The sequence below is a fragment of the Hoplias malabaricus genome, chromosome 18 (genome assembly GCF_029633855.1).
Source record: "Hoplias malabaricus isolate fHopMal1 chromosome 18, fHopMal1.hap1, whole genome shotgun sequence".
NCBI lineage: Eukaryota > Metazoa > Chordata > Actinopteri > Characiformes > Erythrinidae > Hoplias > Hoplias malabaricus.
Window position 1 is genome coordinate 23495853 of NC_089817.1, and position 22768 is coordinate 23518620.

Genomic DNA, 22768 nt, shown 5'->3' on the forward strand with positions numbered 1-22768 from the left:
TCATGCTCCAAAGCAGGTGGTTCCATCCCTGCCCTGGAGGACCTTGCTTGAGTATTTAGTCTTTCAGCTCATTTAAAACATTTTATTTAATTCCTAAACTAATCACAGAGGCCTTTATGGGTTGAATTAGCTGCTTCAGTCTAAAAGGTACCCAGACAACTACATACGTGACATAAACACGCAATGTTATCAACTTAGGAAAGTATTGTTAAAAGAATAGAATTCTAACAAATCAGGTGTGTGGAATGAGGACAAATGCTAAGTTTTTTAGTGTTGTGGCTTAATAAGAAGTCAGTTGAGCCACTGGAGTAAAAAATTGGGAGCAAAATTTCTGTAATATAGTGGGATTTATTCAATGCTACTTAGTATCACATGGTTTAGTAGCATCTATAGATGTCAGGGATTTAACAATGCAGTGACGCATCAGGAAATGGAATGAAAAAACATGCAACTAAATAATTGGCACAATAGATTTTTTTGGTCTATATTTGAATAATACCTCCTTTATTCACTTTGCTTCTCAGGTTATAACCAATCGTGACAAAAATGAATCTAATGAAATCTTGATGTAGAGATTAATATTCTGGAGACAGAGAGTGCACTGCTAAATTACATGCATCAACACATGACCGCACATAAATTCAGCTCGGGTGTTTTTTTAATTGAATGTAGAATAAAACTAAGCAGTGAAATATTTAACCATAGATATACATCAGTGTCCTTGCTAGCTCATTTTCACTCTATACATTGGCGATATTGATCTGTATATTAGACCTGGTGAGTAATCAATATTTTTCAGAAAGAATATTATTCATTCATTCATTATCTGTAAACGCTTATCCAGTTCAGGGTCACGGTGGGTCCAGAGCCTACCTGGAATCATTGGGCGCAAGGCGGGAATACACACTGGAGGAGGTGCCAGTCCCCCACAAGGAGACACACACTCACATTCACTTACACACTCAAACCTATGGACACTTTTGAGTCACCAATCCACCAATCAGTTGTTAAAGACAAAAACTGACTGATTAAACAAGTGGAATCAGGTGTGCGTTCCTTGTTTGGAGTGAAAACCTGCATTCACACAAAATCAAATTTAGGCTGTGGTGATGACGATGATGAAGTCATGTTATAGTGTACATTATCAACATAGATTTTTACCGGAGCCACTGTTCAAATTAAAAATATATTAAAAAAAAAAAAGACTGTGCCGTCTTAATGAAACGTTTGTCAGAGTACTAAGGTAAATCAGGAAATATTCCATGTTTGATGGTATTATTTCATATGTTAGTTCTTTATAGCTCTAAGGATGAAGCAAAAATGAACAAAGGATTTTTAAGGGTTTAAAACCTTCCCTAATGGTACCATTGTTGGACTTAGTATTAGAGTCTTGCACATAACACAATTCGATTTTTTTCACTGGTAAAAAGAAATGAGCAAAAAGAATATGCTCAGAATAATAGTTAATAGTTCCAGTACAGCCCTGGCCACTATTGATTGCCAAAATGGAGGCAACAACAAATTTCTTTGTTGTGATGTCATCTGTCAATGACTGATTGTAGTTTTTTCTTCATTTTTAGGTTGTGTTGATCTATTGATTTACACTAAATGCTTTAATTTTATCACATTAAATAGTGAAGTGCTGGACAAAAAGATCTGAATTCACCCCAAAATGTGTAGAAACGTGTATTTGTTGATTTTTGCAATCAGATTACAACATATTGCAACAGAAAAGCACAATAACTCTGCAAACTATTCATAAACATTGCATGGTCCTGCCACAACTGACCTTTTTTTGTAATCTAGCAGAAGCATAGTGATCTGTTTTCAGTTACCTTGCCAGAGGTTAGGTTCGCTTCCAACTCCCAACACAGCAAGACAATCGCATGTCTCAGGTGGAATAGGCCCTTTAATAGAGTTCAGATATGGAGTATCTGCAGAACCTTCAGGAATGTAGTGATTTGATTTAAAGTATATGTAGATGTGCTTTCAAATGTGAAATGTGACTTTCCACTACTTGGCACTTACTGTACTTGCCTTGGTTCTACACAGATCCTTTTTTTTTTTTTTTTTTTGCTTTTCCATTGGGCAAATTTGATACTTGGCAACAAGTAAAGTTGTTTTATTAATTTATTAAATGTATTATTTTATGGTTGATTTGACAAAGCTTTTTACAGAGTGCAAGTTTGCTGAAAGAGCAGTTTCACTTCATTTTACAACTCCCTGTTAATTTTTTATTTATTTTTTTGATGAATTTTTTTGAAGAAAAGTTGCAGGTTGAATCACTAGAGATCAAAGAGAGCACAGTTAAACTCACTCTATATGGATAAGTAGAATGGCCCTTCCTCTACCTTTAACTCAGGAAAATGCTAGTCATTTTGTAGCATGCTGGATGACAAAGAATTTGCACTCTCCTTCCAGCACTTTAAGCCCAAATGAAGTTATATTAGTGACAGTTCAAAAAGAAACTGGGGTTGTCATCACATGTCTTGGATAAAGCATGCGCAACACCATCCTGGTATCATATGGCATTTATCCACTGCATGGTACCTACTTAGCTCAGCTCTTCTCAGAGTTTTTAACTTTCTATTAGACAAATCTGGTCCTTGAAATTTGCAGAGTGCTGACTGGCCACAGAGGGCGGCATGGTGGTGCAGCAGTTAGTGTCGCTGTCACTCAGCTCCAGGATCCTGGGGTTGTGCGTTCAAGTCCTGCTCTGGGTGACTGTCTGTGAGGAGTTTGGTGTGTTCTCCCTGTGTCTGTGTGGGTTTCCTCCCACAGTCCAAAAAACACACTGATTGGTGACTCAAAAGTGTCCATAGTTGTGAAAATGTGTGATGCCCTGTGAAGAACTGGTGCCCCCTACAGTGTGTGTAATTTACAGCATTGATCAGATTGATTTCACATTAATTTTTCAGACTCACAACTGCAGCTTATAAAATTACACCATGGTTATTTAAAGGGGTTCAAATGCTCCTTGGATTGGTGGTTGATGAAAAACTCCAGCAAGAGTATGCAGCAAGGAATGAAAAAAAATTTATGGAAAACTACATCTGAATACACAACTAGTAAACAGCACTTAAAATAAATGCCATTGTGGTTTTCAAAAGCCTGCTGTTCTATTTATAGATGGGTTTTTAGTGACGTTCCAAGCTACAATTTGAAAGAAAGCTAAAGGCTAAAGGAAAAGCACCCAGGGCTGGCAAGCATGTTCAGCCGTGCCAAGCCAGGTCCAGTAGGTACCATGCAATGTAAAAGTGTCAATAGTGACATTTAAAAGGCTAGATCCAGCAAGTGGACTGTAACAGAAATGACTCATTATTGAGGAGAAATTTGGGTATAAAAAGCATAGAAAGAAAACGGTAATACTCATTTTGTCTTGTTTTGAATTGAGTTCATCTGTACATAAGCTACTACACAAAACAGCACAGGTTGTTGACTTCTAAAACAATATAGATATGCCTATTACTTTTAATGTTAAGACACATAAAGATAAAGACACACAGTATGACAGAAGGTAGTATGCTGTTCAGCAGTATCTTAAACAGGTACAGGGAATGTAGACCTTTTACCAAACCCTATCTTGTACATACAGTATATGTTATACAATATTTTCTCTTAATAATTTATGAAACATAAGAAAATTACATCTGCATTTTTACAATACTTCCAAACAATTCAACTGTGTGGTGTTACCATTTTGAAGATTTTGAGTAACTGGTTGTATTCTGATTCTTACATGCCGTCCTGTCACACTGTATTTCTTTTTTCATACAGATACATGACACGATCAGGACAAGTTACTGAAATCCAACTGCAGTTGCAATGTTACAAGCTGTTGCCATGTCTTAAAATAAAATGCTAGGTGCCATATATTGTTACATTGTTTCTGAATTATTATTATTTTTAATATTTGTATGTGTATTTTTAATGAATATATGAATTACAGTGTTATATGTATTTCAGTATTCAATGTCCTAAGATGTCCTTGAAATCACCTAGCTGTTTGATTTGCTCGGTCTGCATGGAGTGCCTTCTCATGAGCATTCTCCTGGTCTTGAGATCCTTTGGGAAGCCAGCAGGAGCTGAGGGGAGATAGGGCATTATTCCTGTCCCCAAACCACTCCCTGGCTTGTTGCTGGAAAAGAGAGCACTGGAGTTGCATGCTCCAGTAATCTGAGGGATTGGAGTGTACTGATTCAGTGGTGGCAGGAATCCTGGTCGAGGGTGGGAAATGGGATCTGTCAGAAGTGCACCAGATCCTCTATGCTCAAGATTAATTGGATGTCTCTTGTGTATATTGGCCAATGAGGCATTCTCAAGTGAATCTCGAGAGCTTATCAAAGTGGAGGAGCGTGAGGTCACAAGTTGTCTCCTCTCAAGCTGTCTCTTTCGTTCCTCTGGAGACTTGCCTGCCAATGACAGCTGGGAATCAGAACTATAGTGGTCCATTCCGAGTTTTCGGCGGTGGATGATGTTGCAGAGGCTGGACACTGCTAGGTTAGGGAGGGACTTTTCAGATTCCTTCTCTGTTGCCGAGACCTCAGCACTGCTTTTAGAGTGAAGGTTTGGGTGGGAGTGAGAGTGGAGTGAAGTTAACCCATCGAAAGACATGTTGCGAGTCAGTGCTTCCTCTGGTCTTAAACATCCACCAAGACTTCTGTTGGTTTCTTGATGCAAGGTCCGGCTCGAACTAGTTGCTTCTTTGAGGTCAACGCTGCAATGTCGTGAGAGAGGAGAGCCAAATGCTAGTCTGTTCGTTCTGAAAGAAAGTTCTTCCTCAGGAGTTATGTCAGGTAGGTCTTCCATGGGAGAGGAGCCTTTGACTTGCTGTTGGGCAAGAAAGGATTGTGGGATCTTAAGCCAAGGTTCTGAGTGTAGTCTCTGGAGATGATGGAGCTTGTTTATTCTCCCATGCACCAAATGTGGCTGGTGAGAAGGAGAAGTTGGCTGGGAATTGGCAATGCTTTGCAGGTCCTGGAATGAGAACATATGCTTTGTAGAACTAGATGAGTCTGTCCCTTGGGGGGATGTACTGAGATGTATCTCAGAAGGAGAAGCGCAAGGTAAAGAGGAGGTGTTCAGATTATCCCTCTGTTCTGTTGTTGCCAGTGGTGGAACCTTAAGACACTGTTTGGCCAACTGCCTTCTATAGGTAAGTCTGTCTGTAGTAATGATGATAACTTCTTTACCTCTGGCCTTACAGGCATCCATTAGCAACTTCAGCGTTTCATCATCACTGGCTTGGATAGCATGGATCAGAGCAGAAGAACCTGTGTGATCCTTCAGACAAGGGTCGGCTCCGCTAGCCAGAAGCAAGGACACTACTTCAGGTCCAGCTTGCTCTAAGCAGGCATGCATCAGGGCAGTCTTGCCACTCTTGTCCTGAATGTTTGGGTCAGCACCACTCTCCAATAGATATCCCACCATCTTGGCCTTTGGAACTCCCTGGTTGTCAGTGTGTCTGCTCTTGCAGGCGATCATTAAAGGTGTCTCCCCACGATCATTGCTCTCATTTATGTAAGCCCCACCCTCCAGGAGAAGGCGTGTCAGCCGAAGTCGGCTCAGGTAAACAGCTTTGAGCAGAGAGTTGCTGTCTGTGTGGACTACCTGTGCACCATTCATCTTCACTTCTTTTACTTTTTTCACACAGATGTTTCCATCACAGCCTGTGAAAATGAGTGAAAGATTTAGTATTGTCATTGTTCATTTATTCTTTTATCCATTTTATTTATTTATTTATTTTTCTTTTTGTTTCTCGATATTTAGTGGACTAGTTTAAAGACATAAATATACAGTCCTTCCTGGAACATGTCGAGACAAGAGCTAGAATCATTGTGAAATTTGAAAAAACAAACAAATAAATAAATAAATAAATGCATGTTTATAAAAGCAGCATCCATAAAAATACTTTCCCTTTCTGAAAAACCCCAGTCTGCCAAAAACCCAAACACCTGTCCTTCACAAGACAAAGCTCACACACTTTTGAGTCACCAATCATTGTTGGACCGTGGGAGGAAACCAGAGCACCCAGAGGAAATGCATGCTGACACAGGGAGAACACTCCAAACTCCTCACAGACAGTCACCCAGAGCAGGACTTGAACCCACAATCTCCAGGTCCCTGGAGCCATGTGACTGTAACACAACCTGCTGCACCACTGTGCCGCCAGTCTGTAAAGTGGCTTTGTGAAAACAGCAGTAAGTCTTTACAAGGTCTATCCACTTGGTGGCCATCTTGGCAACACACCCAGGCACACATAAAAGACCAGGCTCTTACCGCTAAGTCAACTGGCTGTTTTAATCTAAGGGCAAAATTTCATGTTGAGCATTTTGAGATTTTTCATTCATGTTTCAGCAAATGAACCGACCCCAGTTAGCTACAATAAAGATACATCATGTCAGTCAAGTCAATGTCTACGTGGACTGCATTTCCTTTGAGTCATTGATGCACAAGCAAATAAATAAAATGTGATTTTACATATTGATTTAATCCTTAGCTGTTTATTTTTAAAATATAATAAGAAAATAATTGTTTCAAATTTAGTAAACAAAAACAGTCACAATCTACTGCAGAAATGCTCCAGTAAGAGGTAGAAATTATTCACTCCTCTCCAGCCATTTGAAATAACACGGCCCCAAACTAAATCTATGTGTAAGGTACAGCACGTAGGCTGCATATTTATAATCATTGTTGTATTCTGCACAGTGAAATTGCTGCTTTTTGAAGCTGTCCTTGAGCGACAGTATCTGTCAGATAGCCTGTAATGACTGTCTATTTCCACACAGCAAACACGGCTCAGTGTATTAAGGCAATAGAAGAGATAGCACATGTACAGCCTTTGTTGGTTTTCCAGGAATTGGCCTTAATCCAAGTTGAAAGGATGTGCATAACAACAGACAATTTTACCAAAGTTATGTATTTCCCCTACTAAAAAATTTCCCCTCAAAATTTGCAATGGATTTTGTGGTATAAAAAATAATAATTATGTATAAAAATAAACTAATTAATCTGGTAATTTGTATTTAACTACACCATCACGCTTGTTGTCTTTAAAAACATATTGTATTAATTCACTTATTACATAGCACAGATTTTCTGGTAAATACCAAATAGGTTAAGATTTTGAATAACATCCAATTAAAAACAAAAAACTGCCATTCAGACATATTGCTTGTGTTATCTCAGTAGATACAGCCAAGCAATAGCCCAGATTGTTAGGCCTGGAACTGAACAGAATGCCTAAGATGCTGTTAACCACTACTACTCACATAAATATGAGCTTACAGTAAAATAAACCAATATTGTTTTGATATACCATTGCTTGCACCAAGTTTAACTGAAAAATGCTTTACTATTACTGTTGGAGGATATCACTTATTGCTAATACAATGGGTAGTGTGCAAGGACCCTTTGCTGAATTAAAACTGTTGCATACAAATATATGTTAATCTATGCTATAAGCTCCAAATATCTTGTAACTCTAGAATGGGCAAATATATTTAGCACTTAGTGCTAACATGCTAGCAGAAATCCATTTGAGAGACTAGCAGAAATTAGCCTTATAATAAATAGATGCTTTTCTGATTTTAATATGCAGCATAAATGGTAGTGTCACCATTACACAGCTCCAGTTGTGTTCTCCCTGTGTCTGTGTGGGTTCCCACGGTCCAAAAAACACAAACTGGTAGGTGGAGTGGCTATTCAGAAGTGTCCATAAGTGTGTGTGAGTAAATATGGGATTGTATCATGCCCAGTCCAAGGTGTGTTCCTCCAGTGTTTCTGGGAACCACCGCATCCCTGAACAGGATAAAGCTGTTACAGAACATGAATAAATGAAAATACATGCTAAAAAATACCTATAGCTTACGTGTATTTGAAAACTCAATCTCTGTATATGCTGACACTAGTACTGGCCCATATTCTGCTTTACAACAAAGTGCAAAACTGTGTGTGTGTGTGTTAGGGGGTGGGGGGGGTGGGGGGGGGGGGTTATTCATGATGGATATAGCAAGCTTAGAAAGCGTTGCTATTAGCAGTGCACAGCCAGTTTCCATGGAGCACCTGTGCATTACATGAGTGTGGCAGCAACTTATGCCCCTGTCAGCAGTGTTCTCCTGCTCTCAACCGGAAGAGTCTGTAAAGCTTCATTCGTGTAGGGCTTACAGAAGGAACAGCCTGCTCATCAAACCCAGAGTGGAGTGGCCCCTGGAACCTCCTTCTGCTGTTCCTCTACACCAAATCTTCAGATAGAAAGTAAATGATCCAGTGATCGTTCTTGTTTTGTAATGTGCCGGGAGTATGCACACATGTTAAAAGGCATACCGAATGTGCACTTCAGATTTTGAAGAGGTCGCGGAGTGTTTCTATTCTCATCAAGGCACAGCTATTCAAACCACTCTCAATGCTGTTCTCCAAAAACAGGTTTGTGCAAAATTACAGACATGTTTGGTTGCAGCTTTTACATCTGCAGGGATACTGAATAGTGCATAGTCCTATTTCTTCTTCTTCTCTCTTTTTTTGCACATTAAACCATCCTTACTTACAAGCAATATATATATATATATATATATATATATATAAAACAAAAAAAATGCATAATGCTAATAAATGAAGCACTTACCCAAAAAGCTAGTGAAGAGATATCAGGCGTGCTGGTGTCCTGTTGTTATGTTAATGCTGGTTTTGCTCAGCTGGTTTGTCCGAATGTGGAGTAAATGTGATAGTGTGTGTGTGCATAGCAGGTGTGACGTTGGTTAGCTCTGAGCGACAATGAGCAGAATTACTCACACGCAGGAGATCTGTACTGGGAGGGAGAGGCAGAGAGAGAGACTGAGAGAGAGCAAATCTCTAGTACAAATACAATTTCTTGATGTTCTAGTAAGAACCTGACATAAACATGAGATTTATATAACGTTTAGCAAGTTTTTTTTTATGGATCTAACTTTTTTGCCAATTCCACCCACTATCTAGATCTCCCCCCAGTCACATGGTGAAGCCAAGCTTCCTCGAGGATGAGAAGCCAGTGACAGCTTCTTTTTTGAACTGCCAGCTCACACAACAACATTGAAGAGCTCAACATGCTTGGAGGAGAATGCTAACGGTCAAAAACTGTTATGTTATTTTATGTTATCTAACAGACACCCACATTGGCTAGCATTAACGGAGACGGACAGCCATCCTACACCACCAGAGAGAGCGAGTCCATCTGTGGACTCCCGGCCACAGATGGCTAAATCAGCACTGGGAATGAAACTCCTAACATTTGGTATTTTGACAAGTCGCAGGATGACAAAATGGTTCATTTCTCTGTGTTCAATTAAAACCATGTTCATTACACTTTTGTAGTCCTTTGTCGTAGACTAAAAGACTGACCTATGTTGATTAAAGTTTGAAGAAGCCTATTCAGAGTGACTTTTGCTTTGCCCATTGCTGACACAGGGCATGCATAACATAAAACATAGAAATACACTGACCAATGGGAAAGGGACAACCTAAAGCATATATGATTTAAATATCAACATTCCCAGTACCAAGCATAGCCAGGAGTGGTATAAACCTCCATACACTGTGCTGTGGAACAGCACAAGTGTTCTCTGGAGTAATGAAGTAGATGTAAAATTTTTGCCAGAAAGTGTGTGTAATCTGTGCTCATTACACAGCACACAAAATAAGCCTCAATGCATTTATTGGGCACTATATCTCCTTTGAAGCTCTACTTTACTTTGCAGGTATACCGTCATATAAACACTGGTCTATCACAAGTCTTATGAAGACATATGATACATTTTGATACATTTCAACTAGTGAAATACCTTCTTTAAAATACAAAGGTGTGTAATATTTATTGGAGCTTGATATTTTTTTTTGTTGTTAGTTGGAGGTATTTACGATAGTGGGGAAACGCTGTTCCCTGGTTTGTTAACGTTCAGAAGCTCTGCATCAATTAATGTCAAACGTATGTTTAAGGGGAAAAATACACTGTTTGGCTGAAGTTAAAATTATCTGTAAGTTTTTTCACAGTTTGAATTACCACAGAAATTCATTTGTGACTCGAGTTGTTTAGTTTTGTAGCACTTTCAGTAATTCAGTTGCCACTGGAGACCAAGAGGGGGCTGGTTCTTGGGGCAGAATCTGTCAATCATTTTTTGAAATACTGCTATTGGCCATCTATCATATTTTGCATTGGCCAGTCGCACATTAGAATGAGCTGTCTGTCATTTTTTGTGTCAGCCAATCTGGTCAGATTTCAGTCCCCAATGTTTTTAAAGGTTTGTTGATCTGTTAGAATGGGAGGTGTAAGAGATGTTCTAATTAATGTAAAAAAAATGTATGATTAGCAATTAGTTTAGGTTAATGTCTCTGGTTAAGCATTCTGTTAATATGAGCTATAATACATTTAAAGACGTTTAACAAAGTACATTACAACACTTGTACCAACAAATAATCTGTTAAGAGAACCCCACTTTCCTTACACCTTAAAATGTACTTCTGGTGATTCATAATTATATGGACTTTCATGAGCCGGACAGTAACTTGTAGGTGGGGAAATAAGACAGACATTCTGTCATTTTTACTCTTTATTATATACTCTGAGAAGGGCATAGTAAACAAGAACAAGTTTTCAAACATGGGTTTGGTATGTGATGGACTAAAGCCATTATCCAATGTCACTTAAAACTTCCTAATGTTCTGCCCACACCAGCTGGCACACACCCAGCACAAAACAACTAAGATTGCCAGAACTGTCTGCCCCCAATTAATATCTGTTCGACAGTTTGAAATGAGCTAATAAAAAAGTGTTAAATACATGTGTTGACTTTTTTTATTTGTTTCACTCATTCATGCAACATTCATTCATTCATTCATTAGATCTGTAACATATCCAGTTCAGGGTCACGGTGGGTCCGGAGCCTACCCAGAATCACTGGGCGCAGGGCAACACACACTCATACATTCACTCATACACTCACACCTATGGACACGTTTGAGTCGCCAATCCACCTACCAATGTGTGTTTTTGGACCATGGGAGGAAACCCATGCAGACACAGGGAGAACACACCAAACTCCTCATGGACAGTCAGGACCCTGAAGCTGTGTGACAGTGACACTACCTGTTTAACCACCATGCCACCCCCATCCATGCAACATTAGTAATCAATATTTATAGAAATGTTGTAAACTTATTTGTAAACTTAATAGTATTAGTATCTGATTTGGGGTTAAATTATTTTTATGCACTCTGTAAACACTATCTGGCAAAGTATATCATAGTGACATGGTATTTACTTGACATTTTTGAAACCAAGGCAACTGAAGATTGATTTCAGTCATGTCCAGTGTTTTGGGCAATGTTGTAAATAGTTGTTGTTGGTGTGAACACACTGGATTGGGAACAGGGAGTGTGATCCGTTGAAGTAGTGACTGGCATCTGATGGATCAGAAGTTGCATGTGGTAGCCTTTGGCCTCCCAGATTTGCAGCATCACGTGAGTGGTGGAGTCCAGCAATTGGGAGGAACTGGCAATGTTTCACTCAGTGAATGAATGAATCCAATCCAATATAATATAATACAATACTTTACATCACTGCATCGATGGGTTTGTCTCAATGTACTAGTCTGTACGCCAAGTGTCTAAAATTTCCCACACAACCCAGATGACGCAGCTACCATGAATTTCAGAGGCTTTACTTAACAGGAAATGACTCTGAAAAGGAACCTTTCTTCTTTTCTTGAAATAATGAGCTTTGTATATCTACCTAGCAAGCTCTAAAATCAGAGGCAGTTTTTACCATCTACATTAACTGTCGCCAGGTTGAGTGGAAGGTGAGATGGCGTACTTTCTGTGCACTTGAGCAATGCCATCACCATGACAACCACTGAAAGGAACGACAGCCTCACATGTGCCTTGTTTAGTGGGAGTGTGCGCACAGAAAGCAAAGGAAGGGAGTCATTCAAGTCCACCTAACGACTACTTCCACTTTACAGCACGGCGTCAGCGTTCGGCTTTCAGGGTCATTTTCAAATGACAGAAGTCATCAGTGCTTGGCTGTGTTTTTCACTGCCTGTGTAATCTTCAGGAAGTACACGCATATGGTGGTCCTTGGTCTGGTTTGCATCACTACTCAACCTTTACCTTCCTTTACTTTACAGTAAAAATTGAATTTTCAGAAAAATTGCGGCAAAAAATACAGCTGTACAGCTCTAGCTAAAGAAGCTATACGTCTTAAATGGTAATTTGCTAAGATTTCTTTATCCCATGGAATTAATCAGGTTATTGTAATGCCATGGTGTAGCTGTACATGAACCTACATGAATGAATGAAAGCAGAAGAAAATGGTTTAGGACATGTATTCAAATATTTGGATGTTGGGTTTGTGTTCTGAATGTTGATGGTAATGGTTTTGTCATAAATACTGAGAGGGAGAGAGAGAGAGAGAGAGAGAGAGAGAGAGAGAGAGAGAGAGAGAGAGAGAGAGGCAGATGGTCACTTTGCATGGGACAATAAATGGAAAAAATATATACTTCAATGACAAAAGAACCTCTAATAAAGGCAGCCTTCACATGAACATCCAGCCACAATATTTCTTGTAGTTATTGCCATATGGTGCGTTGGAAAAATCAGTTGTTTTAAAAACTAAAAAAAATGTTCCAATACTTTTATTACGGTACTGCACACATTAACCATGCACCGTTAACCATAGAAAGAGATTAATAGTGAATGATGTGAACTACTAGACATGCCTATTTGGATCACTAGTGTTTTCTCACATTACTCACATTCTAGTTCAGGAGTGTCCAATCCTCTCTGCAAAGGGCCCTCATGGCTTAAGGCTTTCATTCCAAACAAGTAGGAGCTCATCTTATTCCATCTATTTATTTATCTGGTCTCAGTCAAACAACTGATGAAATGAAAACCTGCAGCCACACCAGCCCTTTATGGATAAGACTGGACAGAAAGGCTCACTCCTGGCTCCTCCAAAGGTTTTGTTGTGTATGAGAAGAACATCTCACTCCTGTTACTTGAGCATTCATTCATTCATTGTCATTATAACTGCTTATCCAGTTCAGGGTTGCAGTGGGTATGGAACTTATTCGGAACTACTGGCTGCAAGGCAGGAACACACCGTGGAGGGGGCCCAATCCTTCACTGGGCGACACACACTCACATATTCACTCAAACCTATAGTCAATTTTGAGTCACCAATTCACCTACAAACATGTGTTTTTGGACTGTGCGAGGAAGCCTGAGCACCCAGAGGAACCCACTCAGACACAGGGAGAACACACCAAACCCACAACCTCTAGGACCCTGCAGCTGTGTGACTGAGACACTACCTGCTGCGCCAGCGTGCCGCTCTGTTTTTTAAGCAGTTATTCTATAAAAGAGAAACATTTTGATTCAGTTATTTAGCAAATATATTTATATATAACTTACCTCTACTTTGCTTATTGTAGAGGGTGGAGCAACAGGTAGTTGGTGCTGTCACACAACTCCAGGTTCCTAGGGTTGTAGGTTCAAGCCCTGCCTCAGGTCACTGTCTTTGAGGACTTTGGTAGGTTTCTGGCAATGGGCTTATAAATATTGGATCTGGATAATGGAGCAATGGATGAAGGTCTAAAATTTAGTAATTTAATCAGTTTTCAACTTGCCACAAATCCATGAAGAAATGGCCGTTGCCATGACAACTGTCCATGGACACAGTTGAATTGATATTACACTGAAATGCTCTTCACAGAGACACTTTTGGCCAAATATTTCACCTCACTGCTTTTCTGTGAGGTGGTGTGAGGTTACTGTTTACTTGAAAATGGCCTTGGTGTCAATTTTTGAAGAGAGTTCTACAGAGCATCCACAAGATGGCACTGTATGAACGTTATTTAAATATTCAGACGTCTAAATGGAAAGGTGACTTAATTGGCTGGCTATTGTTTATTTATTTGTTTATTTATCCATGTATTTCCATATAAGCCTGTTTCATGTGACAACTGCTTCTTGTCATAAAGATAAAAAATAAAATTGTTGGCAGACCCAAGCATATAACTTTGTGGAGTTTAGGGCTGGAGAATTGGTCACTAGGGTCATAAGGAAAAATCAACCAAAGCAGGTACCTATTTGTCTTTTAGAAGGATGAATTTTCTTGCAGCTAAAAGTTTGTTGGACTCAACAAAATACTTTCAGGACAGCTTCTGTGACATGACCTGCTGGCATTGGCTTAGCTTAATGCCTTTTTCATCTTTTCTATTTGCATCTGTTTAAAAACAAAACATCTACAAAATGGATTGCCATACCAGCCCTATTTTACAGACTTATGAGCATGTAGCTATTTTTGGGATTGACAGACATATTAGTAATCCACCATAATCCCCCAGTATTTGCCTTCAGTGCAAGCACCAGCTAAAAGGGAGAGCTGCCACAGATTTAAGAGAGTATATTATCATTCTTGGAAACCGTACTATTATGTTATATGTTTACCTCTTATGTAATAGTATTAATGATCCTAAACTCACTGGAGTTCATTATTCCACTTTGTTTTTCATGAGAATATGCCTTGATAGTTGTGATCTAGCTGCACAAATTTGCTAATGAGAAACAGTGAAACTGCAGCTTGACTATATGAGTCAATGAAGAAGGCTTTGTACTCTTTGCTCACAGCTGCCACTCTCTAGCCTGCAGACAGGCTGTGCTAGTGTCCTGGTTTCGCCTTTGCTTCAGACAGTGTTCATATTTCTTGTTTATCCTATTCTTGCTTTTCATTTATAGGCAAGAATCACAATTGTAATCAAACACTTTTTATAAAATTCCATATAAATATTTCCTCACTATTTGCTAGCTCCCCAGCAATCCATACAAGCCCTAGTGCCAGTAATTGCGTAAAGAAAATAGTTGCTCTGTCACACATGCTAGGCTTTCTCTTTCTTTGCTGGTGAAGAGCCCTCCAAACGTTGAAAATCATAAAAAGAGACGATGATGTTGCTTTACTCCTGCTCCATAGGTGGGTAATATTGTCTTAATTTTGCTGTTTCAGATTATTTAGATCGGAACTGACTCTAAATTCAGGAGACCACTAACTGCATGAAAGTAAACACAGACCCAAAGTGCTATAAAATTAAATGCCTTGAGTTACAAATGATTTTCTGTAGTTATTCGAGCAGTGAATAAAAACTACCAAATAAGTTAAACTTCAGCCACGTACAAACAACCGTTGTTTTTATCCATATAATAGAAATAATATGAACATAATTATATACTGAACAACCATTGGATTAGGAACTCCAACTTTTTTTTCTACAGTCATTGTTTATTTTATCAATTCCACTGACTATACAGGAGTTCCAGACTATAGTTCATCTGTTTCTCTGCATACGTTCTTATCCCCATTTCATCCTCTACTTCAATGGCCAGGACTCCAACAGGACCACCAGAGAGCATGACTTGGGTGGTGGATCCTTCTCAGTGCTGTTGGAGTTTTTAAACACTGTCCACTCTCTGTTAGACACACCTACCTTGTTTTGTCTAGTTTGTAGATGTGAAGTCAGAGTCAGTAGCCCATCTGTTACTGCACAGTTTGTGTTTGTCGTCCTCAAGTCCTTCAACAGTGGACACAGGACACTGCTCACAGGAAGATATTTTTTGTCATTATAATTTTCTCAATCCAGCAGGGCTTTGAAAACTCTAGCAGCACTCTTTGGGCTAGGCCTGTTACTCCTGTGATTGGTAATGATAATGATACAGTACATAAGGCATTTCCGATTATTTAATCAGTATTATTTTTATATATATTATATATTTTTTTTATATATTTATATTATTATTTTTTAATGGGATATTTAACAGGCCCATATAGATGTGCTGGTCATATGTCTACATACTTTTGGCCATGTAATGTATGACTGATGCCCCAAAAACTCACACAGAAATATGCACATGGTTTGCGTATGTATGGCTTTGCCACACACTAACTGAGGTTTCTCTGGATTGATTGTACCTTTCACAGTATTATGTGTGGGTGATTCTGCGTGACCTAAATTCTTGCATTGAAAAGTGTTCATATTGAACTTTTTCACTATTCTCACAAAGCTTGTCAAAAAATTGTTATCCATGATCAATGTTTTCTTGCAATGAATAAACCTTTGGTAAATGCTTAAATTATACATTTTATATTCCCCTGATTTATAGTAGAATGTTGCAAAAGGGCTTAAGTATTCTAAAAATGTTCACTCTTCACCGGCACACCTGGAGGAAACCCACGTGGACATGGGGAGAACACACCAAACTCCTGACAATGACAGACAATGACCTGGAACAGGTTTCGGGCCCAAAATCCCAGGTCCCCGGAGCTGTGTGACAGCAACACTACCTGTTGCATTACGGTACCGCTCTTCTTAGAAGAATAAATTAATTCAATTTAAAATCTGCCATAATTCAGAATGTGAAGTTCAATACGGGAAAAGGGATGCAATAATAAATAAAATAATTCATTCGTTATCTGTAACCGCTTATCCAATTCAGGGTCGCGGTGGGTCCAGAGCCTACCTGGAATCATTGGGCGCAAGGTGGGGAATGCACCCTGGAGGGGGCGCCAGTCCTTCACAGGGCAACACAGACACACACATTCACTCACACCTACGGACACTTTTGGAGACACCAATCCACCTACCAACGTGTGTTTTTGGACCGTGGGAGGAAACCCACGCGGACACACCAACTCCTCACAGACAGTCACCCGGAGCAGGAATTGAACCCACAACCTCCAGGTCCCTGGAGCTGTATGTGACTGCGACACTACCTGCTGCGCCACCGTTCCGCCCATAAATAAATTAATAATAATAATAATAATAATAATAATAATAATAATAATAAACAGACTGGTAGTGTCAGTGTCACACCGCTTATCGGTCCTCGGGTTGTGTGGGTCAAACCACAACTCAGATAACTAATTGTATGTGAAAAATTTGGTGTCCTCCCAATGTTGGGTTTAATATGGATGTTTTCCCTCTGCCTGCATGGATTTCCTCCCACAATCCAAAAACACATATTGATAGGTGGATTGGCTCTTCAAAATGGTCCACGGGCCTAAGTGTGTGAGTGACTGGGTGACTGTGTGATGATGTCCAACGGCTCCAGGTAGGTTCTGGACCCACTGTCACTACGAACAGGATGTTTATAGACAATACATTAATGAGTGAGTGAATGAATGAATGAATGAAAGATTCCATGTCAAAATATAACTGACTTATCCTTTCATAACATTCTCGTATATAAAATGTTCTTTCTCATTATAATGGAATATTGGCAGATAAGTAATAATTATGACAAATGTCCTCATTATCATTATGATAAAATTGTAAGTTATAATTTATCCGATTTTTTATACTTTCAGGTTGTGGCAACAAAATTCCACAACTTACAAAATTGTCAAAAACTCAAAAAATGCATTATGTATACTTTGCATGACAAAAGAAAATTCAGAATATGACAGAGAGAAATGAAAAGGCAGGTTATCGTTTATTGCGCTGGTTTTATGGCTATAGCAACTGCAGGTTGTTTTCAGCGCTGTGTCTGTGGGGAAGCCGTTAGCTTAGCAATCCGACCCGCCCCTCAGCGCCCAGTAAACACAGTAAACAGAGCGGTCTCTTTAAGTTGGTGTCAAAGCCGATTAACGCTGATCTCCGTCGTGATTCTGTTTTTACCGTCTGTTCACTGGATCTGTGTTTTTCCTTTTTTTCCCTGTTATGTTATAGTTTTAATTTGTTTTTGTTTTACAGTTCTTTCTGAAAGGAAACTCGATATTTTAATTTGTCAAATGTGGTTGAATCTGTGGAGTTAACGGTTTATCTGAGCGCGAGCAACTTTCCCGAGCGTGTTTGGCTCATCTTTATACAGATAGATAACCAGGGACCATGGACACGAGTAAAGCGGCGTGAGAGAGAGGGAGAGGGAGAGAGAAAGAGAGACCTAGGCGGAAAATGCAGAAAAGTGTGCGTTACAATGAAGGGCACGCACTCTATCTGTCCGTGATCGCGCGCAAAGAAGGAGTGAAGCGCGGATATCTGAGCAAGAAAACCGCGGAGAACAGCCGTTGGAACGAGAAATACTTCGCTCTTTACCAGAATGTGCTGTTCTACTTCGAGAATGAGCAGAGCGCGAGACCCACGGGGATTTACCTGCTTGAGGGTTGCAGCTGCGAGCGCGTGCCTTCGCCCAAAGTGTCCGCCGTGGGGCGAGACACCACTGACAAGCAGCAGGTATGGAGGATTATTTTATCATAACATATTATTGACCACATTTAAGCAGAAAGCGGACTATTTTCCTGTTTCAAGTTGGACAGATAAGCGTGTACGCGCGCGAGGAGAGTGGAGTTGCAACCACGTGCGCGCGCCTCTCCACTGCCGCGAAAATCTGTGGGCGCGCGACGAGGGGTTCATTGTTGTACGTTAAAAAGGGCATACACAGAAAAAAACACCATCGGTTTAAGGGAAAAACACAACGACCATCACTCTGCGATTGAGTTGGTGCTATAGAGGACTGTGAGAGAACATTCTGGATTCTCACAGTAGTAGATAACTGTAGCACATATAGGTACAAGGACATTAGGGCCCACAATACAGCAGCCCCTTTGATTCTCATTTTCACCAACATTTACTAAAGTCCAGCGCACATTAGCTAAACATTTTTTTCTGTTTGGTAGACGTGCTTAGAACATTAGAGAGGGAAAATAAGAATTCTAAATGGCCGTTACCCTATTGGATTATACAGTTATTTGGAAGTTTGACTCAATCTTACCGTATATTGTCATTTTCTCAAATTTAGATTTCAGGCAGCTAGTGTGCTTCAGACCATAACTTCATTTTAAAAAATTTCTTTGCAGAAGCCTGCAGGTTTACATACACCATATACACCACATTATGATGAGGACCAACAGAAGACACTGAGGCTGGCAGCAGTCCTCAGTGTCAATGTATAGTTTGAGGGTCAGCTGCATTTAATAGCACTGACAACATGGCAGGCATAAACTAGCATAAACAAAGTTAATATTAAACATAGGCATTATGCTCAAACAACTGTAAACACATTGTTTGATTTATGTTTTACATTAATGTAGCACAAACCTAAACATATCTTTCATTCATTCCTTCAACTTCAGCTTCATCCTCTACAGAGTCATGGTTCCACTCGGGACGGGGCATCAGTCCATTGCAGCATGGCATATTTGCTACCAAAATTAAGATCGCTTCAAACACCATCAAACAGAAATAGCTTGGTGGTGTGCTATGCCTGTGTTTCACTACTAAGATTATATGTTCTCAGTTTTTATAGAAACATAGCAGTTTTATAGAAATTCATATTTAAATATAAATTGTAATTTGTTTATCCACAAGTTGTTTTTAATGATGTTTCTAGCCAGTTATTAGGCATCGCCAATCCCACTTGTCAGTGAATCCTCTCGGAACACACACAGTTTCACCAGCCTCAGGAGTGTGAGGGCGAGCAGGTGCGTCCTCTGGGAGAAACCCCACCATTTCTTTGATGCTATTGCAATACCATGAGCATCTTAATGCACTGGAGGATGATGCTAATTTTCCCATATCTGCCACACCAGACAACAGACTGGCTAGCATTAGTAGCATGAACAGATGGATGTGTGGAGAGGGGTCTATCCTAAACACCCTGAGAACAAGGCCAGTTTTGCTCTCTAGGATTCGCAGCCTCAAGAAGTTGAATCAGTTCAACCCTCTACCACACATTACTATTTTCCATTGAATGCAAATATTGTACTATTATGTAATATACACGTGACTTATGTCCCAAATAACAAGTCATTTTTAAGTTGAACAATTTGTGATATCAAGTATGAAGATTTGGCAATGACCCTCAACCTTAAAGCCACAGATCAACCCCAATTCGCCCTACTATCAGTAATTATTTCATATGACTTTTCCTGTGAGTGCTATTGATAAAATGTTGGCTTGAAACTTGCTGTAGAGAGAATAGGTTTCTATATTCATACTCACCTCTGTCAAGCTACTTAGCCTAGCCTAGTGTACTGTGAACGAGCAGATGTGTGTGCTGCCCTGCCCCCTCTTTCTCTCGTCCTGTGATAGCTCTGAGATTATCGGCCACAGCCTCTCTTTCGGTCTCGATACATTTAAAACCACTAAAGTCCATGTCAGCCTGTATGGTCCATATATTTTTATTTTATTATGTACATACGCCGCTATTCCTTTAAGAAAAGCTGTCTATGGACTTTAAATATCAAACAACAGTTTAATCTAATATGTCATGATACAGGATATTTAGATTTACGTACAGAGAGCACAAGACCTTGTGATTTGCTATGTGGGCTAAAATGGAGGTCTAGTAAGACAGGTAGACTTCAGAAGATAAGCTGAAATCATTATTGGATGAATTTTTCAAACAATATTCTTCCATTATTTTACATTTCCAGTAAAAACTACCATTAAATATGAGGTATTCATGTTTAGGAGATGTTTCTGAGGAGATTAGATAAAAATAATTGAAGTTTCCAAAACTTCAGGTAACATGAATAAACTCTGCCATATACAAGAGTTTAAACACATCAAGTCAGTGTACATGTTGGTTTTTCTAAATTCAAATAAGATAACGTATGCCCTTAAAGAGGAACATCTAGGGTTATGGGTAAACCTATTCCTCTCTGGTTGTTTGCATTCAGTAGCTCAGCGTACTTTACGGTGGAAAAGTGTGTTTGAGGGGAAAAAACGAGTTTGTATGTGGCTGAGGTTTAACCAATTTGTAAATTGAGTGGTTTAGTTTTATGTGGTTTTGAGTAGTTTTGAGTGGTTTTAGTTTAGGTTTAGCTCATTCAGTAATGCGGCTAGCCATCTCTGGAATTCTGAGACATTTAACCTCAACCAGACACCTTAAGTGATCCAAAAGAGCAAAAATAAGTCAATAGTACTCACCTCTGGAGCAGGAATTAAGCAAAATCCTCATGTCATTTTAAGCTTTTCAACATTTGGAGTTCTCTCCATTGTCTAAAAAATTCCCCAAATGCCTCTGCTATGAGCAGACAGACAGAGAGAGAGAGAGAGAGAGAGAGAGAGAGAGAGAGAGAGAGACAGAGAGACATAGTCTAGCATACCAGACCGAGACAGTTTGTTTTTTATTTATTTGCAGACACTGGGTATTTGTAAACACATTAGACAGGTTTCTAGAAAAGTGGGATTACAAACAATTTTGATTACAATTGTGAATGTTGCTTTAAGGAAAGATGTCATTATTTTGCATTGTAGTGATAGGTTTCTTAGTTTATAAATCAATCTCTCTGCAAATTGTGAAATATTGCTATTAGGGCTGGGCAGAGTGCCCCTAAAATAATATTGCATTATTTCCGGGTACTTTTCTGATAAAGGTATTCTTGTTGATATAACAAAACACTCAAAAATATTATGTTAATTTCATGAACATATTATTGAAACCAAATACAATTAATACAAAATACCTTTAAAGCTTATCAAACAGAACAGTCAATAACAAAACATACAAAATAGGTGCTCTGCTGAGTCAGTCTGCCTGCTTGGGTTAGGGCTAATTGGCTGTTCTCTTGCTCCTTGTGGCGTTTTTGATTTTCCTCGTACTCATCTGGGAGCTTCTGCTTGAGATGATGAAAGTTGTGTTTCTCCCTTGTTACAGTTTTCTTTAATATCTTACAGTTATAGTGGTTTGTTGTACATCTGATATTTTGTAGCAAAACCACCTCCACACGACTGACTGACTTGACTATATGGAACAAATGTTTACATCGCAGAGTCATTTTCTGCCATATCTTTGCTGTGCTTGAATGACTCACTTGAATGTATGCCGTCATTACATAGACAAGTCAGAATATTTCTACTATCACTGGATTTTTTAAATAATTATAAAATGATAATAATAATAGTAATGCGGATGATACAATATGGCATATTCCTAGTCCCCTCTTGCTTTATATATGACACATTTTTTGAATGCTCAGTTCTGTGGCTTTCATGGGATGTGTAGCTGCCAGGGAAACATTATTAAGAAATTGTTATATACCAAAAAAAAACTCTTATATAGCTGTCTTCAGTAAAATGGACCCACACCTAATTATAACTAAATCAATATAAAAAGCATAAACTACCAACAAACCAGGTTCTAGCACAGAACTTTGGAAATGTGAAGAAGTCTCTAAAAGCAAGCTGATGCTCATGTACTGGCTTACTGTAATACTGAGAACAAGGCATAAGTTTTAATGGTTGGAGTTCTGTTAATTGTAAAATATTCTGCAATTTTTACAAAAAAATAATGGACATTTCGTTTGGACATGAAATTAATTTAGAGTTTTCCATGACTTTTGAATAAAGCTACAAGTTAACTTGGTAAAACTTGTGCAAAAGATAACATTTATATGATCACACAAGTTAACACTTTTTTAAGGGGTCAATATTAAGTGCTTAATCAGAAGTTGTTTTTTTGCAAATTTATATGATATTTACATGGGCTTCAATGTGGAGCAACAGGTAGTGCCGCTGTCTCACAGCTCGTGGTGGTACCTTTTGCTGTCGCTGTGGTGGTACCCTTAAAGGTACATATTCAGGACCTTAAATTAGGGAACATAATTGTATTTTATTCTATTATAATTGTAGGTATTAAAATTGTATTGATGTAATATGATGTATTTCATCTCTAGGACTTGTATTACAATATTTTATTTTACACAGGGAACATATTTGCACCTTATTCTATTATAATTGGAGATTTT

General features: G+C 39.0%; 2 protein-coding genes across 3 annotated transcripts in view; one reads left to right on the forward strand and one right to left on the reverse strand.

Annotated features, from left to right (window-relative positions):
• Nucleotides 1-3929: 3929 nt before the first annotated feature.
• Nucleotides 3930-13570, reverse strand: ankrd34ba (ankyrin repeat domain 34Ba). Of its 2 annotated transcripts, none has more exons than XM_066651774.1 (2): nt 13441-13570; nt 3930-5669 (listed from the first exon to the last, which is right to left on the reverse strand). In XM_066651774.1, exon 2 carries the CDS (start codon nt 5623-5625, stop codon nt 3970-3972), a length of 1656 nt encoding a protein of 551 aa, XP_066507871.1. In that variant the 5' UTR covers nt 5626-5669; nt 13441-13570; the 3' UTR covers nt 3930-3969. The 2 variants fall into 2 exon arrangements, with proteins under 2 accessions (XP_066507871.1, XP_066507870.1); XM_066651773.1 differs by lacking the exon at nt 13441-13570 and adding an exon at nt 8624-8655.
• A 4290-nt stretch (nt 13571-17860) lies between these two features.
• Nucleotides 17861-22768, forward strand: part of rasgrf2a (Ras protein-specific guanine nucleotide-releasing factor 2a) — a 40665-nt gene continuing 35757 nt past the window's right edge. Inside the window, exon 1 of the mRNA XM_066650221.1 lies at nt 17861-18251. Within this exon, the coding sequence (XP_066506318.1) occupies nt 17973-18251 (279 nt within the window). The 5' untranslated portion in view covers nt 17861-17972. The remainder of the gene's footprint in view (nt 18252-22768) is intronic.

Coding starts and splice junctions, on each gene's coding strand:
- ankrd34ba (XM_066651774.1), bottom strand. CDS start 5,625: ATGAATGGTGCACAGGTAGTCCACACAGACAGCAACTCTCTGCTCAAA.